The sequence below is a fragment of the Nicotiana sylvestris genome, chromosome 4 (genome assembly GCF_000393655.2).
Source record: "Nicotiana sylvestris chromosome 4, ASM39365v2, whole genome shotgun sequence".
In the NCBI taxonomy this organism is placed as follows: Eukaryota; Viridiplantae; Streptophyta; class Magnoliopsida; order Solanales; family Solanaceae; genus Nicotiana; species Nicotiana sylvestris.
Window position 1 is genome coordinate 104,441,424 of NC_091060.1, and position 7,553 is coordinate 104,448,976.

Here is a 7,553-nt window from a genome sequence, read left to right on the forward strand (position 1 = left end):
CCTACGTGAACTCGAGCCCAGCTCCGAGAACACTAAGGAAAATCTTCTAGCCTCAACAATTTCCTCTTCCACGATCGTGAAACCACTTACGCGATCGCCTAGAACAACTTCCCCAAACAGTTTAGCCCCACATACCACATCGCGTTCGCGAATTCTACCACTTGAACGCGTAGAAGAACCTGACCATCTTTCGCAATAACGACCCCCTTTACTCGATCACGAAGAACAAAGTCTTCACTAGGTCCAACAACCCTTCGCGATCGCGGTACCTCCATCGCGATCGCAAAGCACACGCCTGACACTAGAAACCAGCAATAGCCAAAAATGTGAATTGGTTTCAACCCCCCCCCCCCTTCCCGAATCACACCCAATGTCCCCAGGATCCCATACAATCATACCAACTAGTCCTAATACCTTATCCAAACTTATCCAAAGGTTTGAAACACCACGAATCGATGATTAAAATCCTTCTTTTAACTTCCAACCCTACAAATTTTGCCGAAAGCGTCCGAATCCCACATAGACATACCGGATCACGACCAAACTTCACGCACAAGTTCCAATCAATAAAATGAACCTATGCAAGGTCCCGGAACACCTCCTGGAGTCTAATAACACCAAAGCACACTCCAAGTCAAACTTAGCAAATTTCAAAACCTCTATAATACAAACTTCCGATGATAAGCTCTCAAATGCTCCCGGACCATCCGATACTCAATCCGAGCATACGAGCAAGTCCAAAATTACCTTACGAATCTATGAATCTTGATACCAGATACTCAAAAGTCAAACCTTGGTCAACTCTTACAACTTAAAGCTTCTGAATTGGGAATTATTCTTCCAAATCAACTCTGAACTTCTCAAAAATCAAAACCAACTGCACATACAAGTTATAATACGTATAGTGAAGCTTTTCAAGGTTCCAATCCGCCGAACGACACGCTAGAGCTCAAATCGACCAGTCGGGTCATTACATTTTCCACCAGTTAAACATATGATCGCTTTCAGACGTGCCATGAATCGTTCCAAAGTTGCCAAAATCACTATATAACTCCTCGTGCACCTATATGTACCACCAAAATCCATATGAGCACATTAGCTCAACCTAGTTGATGATCCTTTCTATGACCTTAGCCCTCAAGCCTTAGAACCAAATTCCAACATCCGAAAATTCCTATAAGATCCAATTCTTGCATACATACACTGCATCAATCTCCGCGAGTTGTACCAAAACATACATATACACTCAAGTCGTAACCACCCGATGCATTGTATAGTTTATATGCCCATTGTAATATTTTCCAAACACTTTGGCTGCAAATTTCTGAACCCAACACCGGTAATGTACCTCAGGACACATAAAAATCCTATTTCAAACCTCACAATACTACAACGATGAAAGAGACATACATAATCTCATAACTACCCGTCAAATCAACAAATCATGTAGTTCCCTTGCTCGATAAGAACCATTATCGCATCCTGAACTTATTTGTGACATTCCTTCTCCAAACATACATTATACCAATCTGATTACACTGATTCCAAGCCCAACAACCTCATCTCACCCAATGCAAGTTGTTTGGTTGACAAGCCACACAAAAAACCATCTAATATATCATACAATATCATCAAAGCACCAACAAGCAATAACTCGAATATGACCAATAAAGAAAGGAACCCAGGTACAGAACTAACCCACATGCACAACAGATATGACTACCGAACAAAATAATATGAGTCTATACCACAAAGGGGAAGCAAAACACACAAAATGAGTATAAGGAACTATACCCAACATCTCACTATTACAGCATGCAACCTGATCCACACATGATACCATTGCGCGCGCAACCCAATTCAAACATCATACCTGTGGTGGCGTGCCACCCGATCCACACATAATAATCAGTAAGGAAATACCCATCGAGCCCAAGTGCTCATACCCACTAAACACACACATATCAACCACGAGCACGCCAAGTGCATAAACATAACCCTGGGAAGACGTATAGCATCATGCGCCACAAAGGCCCAAGCGCGACTATGGTGCAATAAACAAATCAGTATCTCAAGAGTCATCTCGCTTATATAACACCACATCCCTCATAGGACTATGACACGCATGTGAATAATCAAGCTGCTTCATAACCCACGTGGCATAAAAGAGTAATACATGGAATAGATGACGACAGGAATAACATCCAACATGCCTGAAGACTTAACCATAGACAAGTGTTGTGTTGAATACACATATCCAATCTGGTGTAGAACATATGTTCACATTAGGCCTACTAATGGATCTCAAAGCCGATTCTGATCATCCCAAAATAGGTCAATAGTCTTTCAAAGATCCACAATGACCCTATCCATGACACATACACTCAACCGTTAAATCCGGAACAAACTTCCACAGTACAGAAATAAAGGAATAAAGCATCTCTCAGACATAAACTCCCCAATCAACGACAGTACCAGAATCTTCATACATGACTTCAATCTCCACCGCTTAAGTGACTGATACATCACACTTAAAATATCATCACGTGGGAGATACTCCCATAACCTTCCGTACCAGGTAGCAAATCTGCACATCTATGGCTACTAATCATACCATTTATGTAATGCAAATCAAGAATTCGCAAATCAATACATATGATGTGCTAGAGAATTTCGGCATATTTAATACAAATTGCTTAGATTTTAGCTTGTTTTAGATGCAATTATCTTTTATACTTATGTAATTTTAGTGTTTTTGCAGTGTGTGAGGTTTAAGGACTTAAGAGCATGGAAATGGAATCAAAAAGCCACAAAAAGACAAGAAAAGAGCAAAATGCACCGCAAATGTGGAAATGCGGACCACAAATCCAACATGCGGGCCGCAAAATGCTTAAGGGAATCGCAAACCACAACAGATTTTTGGGCAAAGTCCAATGCAAGAAATGCGATCAAGTTTGCGATCGCATAACCTGTTTGTGATCCACATAAGGGACCACGAATTTATCATGAAGGTTGTTGAAGGTGGAAAATGCGACGCGAAATGCGATCGCATATCTGCAATGCGGACCGCAAAACATGAATGCGATGAATACCTGGAAACTAGGGTTTGAAGATGTGATGGCTATGTCAAAAATGCAGACCGCATGTCTGTTATGTGATAGATATGCGGTCGCATATTTAACCGAAAAGGGTATTTTTGTCTGATTTTTGTCCTGAGTTTTGACCCACTATAAATAGATTTATTGAAGTTTTGTGGGGGCGTCTTGTCTGATTTTGAAGCTACAATACAAGGCTTTATTATTCCTCTCTTTTGGAAGCTTTTGAAGGAAGAATCTTTCACTTTGTAAGCTTTATGGCATTAAATATTCTCATCCTTTTGTATTCTAGTATGTGTAGCTAACTTTAAATACTAAGGTTGTGGACCCTAAATGGGTGTTATGTTAATGAGTGTTTAACATTGAATATATGTATAATGGTTATTTACTTCTCATTCTTTATTTATTGTTGGTGGTTGCAAACATTGACAAGTGCCATTAAATTCTTACTTTGTTTGGGAAAGTGGGTTAGAATTTGGTAGAAGTAAATATCAAAGACTCAAGGCTTTAAACCTTGTTTAATAGAATCGCTTAGGAATAAGTGAGTTTTATTTGGCATATATTGATTGTTCTTAATTGCAACTCTTTTGTATTTGGAAATATCATAGAGAGGAAATACTACCCAACTATTGGAAAACATTGGGTAGTCATTTAGAAATCATTTGCATATCAAAAGAACCTTCCATTAGAAATATATCATATTAACACCGATAGCATTACACTTCATTGAAGGGGACATAACCTTGGTTTCTTTAATCAAATTATTTACATTCTCAACATTACAACTAGCTATTTCTTCAAACCAAAATCATTTTATACTCTTATTACCGTTAACCGAATAGAATTACGACTTTAGTCAAGCAACACACTATTTGAGTAACCTTTTCATACATATTCCCTGTGGGATTCGACCCCAACCTTGTTTGGTTATTATATTTGACACTGACCGCCTTACACTATTTAATTAAAGTGTAATTTGAGTGAATCAAATTTTGGCGCCATTGCCGGGGAATACTGTTTTGAAATTACTAATTAGTGTGTGCTTTACTTTACATTTTATTCTATTCCATCACACTTTGCTTGATTTGCTTGGTGTTGATAGGAAAACATGGCCGAATATGAAGAAGAAATGGAGGCAGAAATGGAAGAAAATCCTTTTGCAGACATAAAGGAGTACATTGAGGATACAAATGCTGTTGTACCTCCGGTTGTTGGCGCTGCAACTTTCAAGGTGGAACATGGTTTAATCCTTATGCTCAAAGCGGAGGGGTGTTTCAGGAATTCCACTGATAATGATGCGACACAACATCTTAGAAACTTCTTGGGTGTGTGTGCGATGCATAAGCAGAACAACGTCTCTGATGATGCCCTAAGGTTGAGGGTGTTCAAGTACTCAGTAGATGGGGACGCAAGGAAATGGCTTCAAAATATGCCACCAAACTCCATTCATTCTTGGTATGAACTTGTCCGAGCATTCTTAGCTAAATGGTTCCCGCAAAGTAAGAAGTCTGAGCTCGGGGATAAAATTTTCTTTTTCAAGCAAGTACCGGGAGAACATCTATATGAGGCATGGGATCGATTCAAGTTATATTTGGTGAGGTCTCCCAATCATGGTTTTCTAGATTCCATCTTGTTGGAAAAATTCTACATGGGTTTAGATTCGATGAACCAATCTATAGCCAAGAATGCAGCTGACAGATCTTTTATGGACAAGACATTCACAAGGATCACACAAATCCTTAACAAAATGGCACAACATAATCAAGCTTGGCATTCCGAGGACACCAGGTGGAATTGCATATGGTTCTCCCTCCTTGACCAACCTAATTAAGGAGAATCAAGAGAGAGATCAAGTAATCATAGGGCTTGCCACAAATGTCAATGTGTTGACAAAAATGTTCATGAAAGGCCAAACAAAGGAGGTGAATGTGGTAAAGAATGTGCAACCCATAGCAAATGAAGATTTTGAGGAAGCAAACTACATCAACAACTCTTAAGGAGGATATCAAAGGAAACAATACCAAGGTCAAGGACAACAAAATCAATGGATGCCTAACCCGCAAGGGCAAGGCAACCAACAATAGCGAAATTACCAAGGTGGCTCAAATCAAGGAAATTGGAATAACAACAACTTCTCAAATCGGAGTTCAAATCCTTATGTTCCTCTAAAGGGTCAATACTCAAATCAAGGTTCCTCAAGTGATTCCAAGTTGGAATGCATGCTTGAACAGGTATTGCAAAATCAAGAGAAGTCCGACACTTCTATGAGGAACATGAACAAGCTTGTTGGCTCTCATACCGCATCCATTCAAAAATTGGAGATGCAAATGAGAGACCTCTCTAGGGAAAAAAATCCAAAGCAAAATGGAACACTCCCTAGTGACACAATTGCGAACCCAAGGGGTAGTGGGAGTGGTCCAACTTCTCATATCATGGAAATAACTACTCAGAGTGGGAAGGTTCTACAAGGAGAGGGTGAACAAGTGGTTGAAGTAGAAGAGTCTGAACAAAGGGTTGAGGTAGAAGAGCCAAGTGTTGTCGAAGTTGAAAAGATTCCGGAAGATTTGCAAGTGCAAAAAGAGAACCGGGAAGAGGTAAAGGAAAAGGTAAAAGAGACACCAAAAACTCTTCCACCTATTCCTAGACCTCCTCCTCCATTCCCTCAAATACTTGCTAGGAAGGTTGATGATAGCAAACTCGAAAAGTTCTACGACATTCTCAAGCAATTATAGGTGAATATTCCATTTGTGGAAGCATTTCAAGAGATGTCGGGTTTTGCTAAATATTTGAAAGACTTGATTACAAGAAGAGAACCACCAAAAATGAAGTGGTGAATGTGACTCACCGGGTTAGTTCCATCATTGCAACATCCACCGTTCAAAAGAAAGAAAACCCGGGAGCTTTCACCATTCCTCGTACTATTAGGGCACATGATTTTGCAAGAGCCCTTTGTGATAATAGGGCTAGCATCAACTGGATGCCTCTTGCCATCTACAAGAAAGCAGGGTTAGGTATACAAAGGCCCATAAGTATGAGATTGAAAATGGTCGATCGTTCCATAAAAAGACCGTTGGGAATTGTTGTTGATGTGCTTGTTAAAGTGGGAAAGTTTCATTTACCCACCGATTTCGTAATCCTTGATTGTGCGGTTGACAAAGAGATCCCTATCATTTTGGGGAGACCATTCCTAGCCATAGGGAGAGCACTAATGGATTTGGAATGGAATGAGATCAAATTTCGTGTGAATGATGAAGAGGTCACATTCCAAGCAAGCAATGGTATGAAACTACCACAGGAATATGAGAGCATCTCGGTGATTAATGTTGTTGATGAAGTGGAAGATGCGGTTGAAATGAAGATGGAAGAACAATGCCTCAGTGAGGCATTGGCGGCTATTTTGGTAAACTTTGATGGTGAAGATATGGAAGGATATATGGAATCGGTAAATGCATTAGAGGGGCTTGGGTCCTACATTTATGCTTCGGCAAAGCTCTCTCTCGATTTGGAGAATAGAGCCACTCCTTCCGCAAAGCCTTCTATTATTGAGCCACCACAACTAGAGCTCAAACCACTTCCACCACACTTGAGGTATAAATTCTTGGCTCAAATGATACTTTACCTGTAATCGTTTCTTCTTTGTTGAATGATGTGTAGGTAGAACAATTGTTGGAAGTCTTGAAGGAGCATAGGCAAGCTATTAGATGGACAATTGCGGATATCTGAGGGATCCCCCCCCCCCCGAAATTTGCGAACACAATATCCAATTGGAGAGTGAGACGAAACCAAGTGTGGAACATCAATGACGGTTGAACCCCGTTCATGCAAGAGGTGGTAAAGAAAGAAATTATCAAGTGGTTGGATGTCGGGGTAGTCTACCCCATTGCCGATAGTTCTTGGATGATCCCGGTGCAATGTGTGCCTAAAAAGGGAGGCATGACTGTGATTGAAAATGATAAAAATGAGCTCATCCCAACAAGAATGGTGACCGGATGGAGGGTGTGTATGGATTATTGGAAGCTCAACAGTGCCACATGCAAAGACCATTTCCCTATGCCTTTTATTGATCAAATGCTTGATCGGTTAGCGGGAAGGTTATTCTATTGCTTTCTTGATGGATATTCCAGTTACAACCAAATCAACATCGCATTGGAGGACCAAAAGAAGACAACATTCACTTGCCCTTATGGAACTTTTGCCTTTAGCCGGATGTTGTTTGGTTTGTGCAACGCTCCGCCTACTTTTCAAAGATGCATGATGTCCATCTTCTCCGATATGGTGGAGGATTTTCTAGAGGTTTTCATGGATGACTTTTTGGTGGTAGGTGACTCATTTGAGCATTGTCTCAACAATCTTAGACAAGTGCTTAAGAGAAGTGAGGAGACCAACATTGTGCTCAACTGGGAGAAATGCCACTTCATGGTGGATGAAGGCATTGTATTGGGGAATAAAATTTCAAAA

The 7,553-nt window shown here is 40.3% G+C and overlaps 1 protein-coding gene across 1 annotated transcript; it reads left to right on the top strand.

Annotated features, from left to right (window-relative positions):
- The first annotated feature begins 4,203 nt into the window (after window positions 1-4,203).
- On the top strand, window positions 4,204-6,818 carry LOC104227184 (uncharacterized). The gene is made up of 5 exons (XM_070173292.1): window positions 4,204-4,594; window positions 4,821-5,026; window positions 5,327-5,701; window positions 5,980-6,537; window positions 6,750-6,818. The coding sequence occupies exons 1-5, from the start codon at window positions 4,204-4,206 to the stop codon at window positions 6,816-6,818; spliced, it is 1,599 nt and encodes a 532-aa protein (XP_070029393.1).
- Window positions 6,819-7,553: the final 735 nt, after the last annotated feature.

Bases quoted from the DNA above. Each gene is read 5' to 3' on its own strand.
- LOC104227184 (XM_070173292.1), top strand. From the start codon at position 4,204: ATGGCCGAATATGAAGAAGAAATGGAGGCAGAAATGGAAGAAAATCCT. The intron at 4,595-4,820 runs GTAAGAAGTCTG...GACATTCACAAG, and splicing joins AGCTAAATGGTTCCCGCAAA to GATCACACAAATCCTTAACA. The intron at 5,027-5,326 runs GTAAAGAATGTG...ATGCTTGAACAG, and splicing joins AAACAAAGGAGGTGAATGTG to GTATTGCAAAATCAAGAGAA.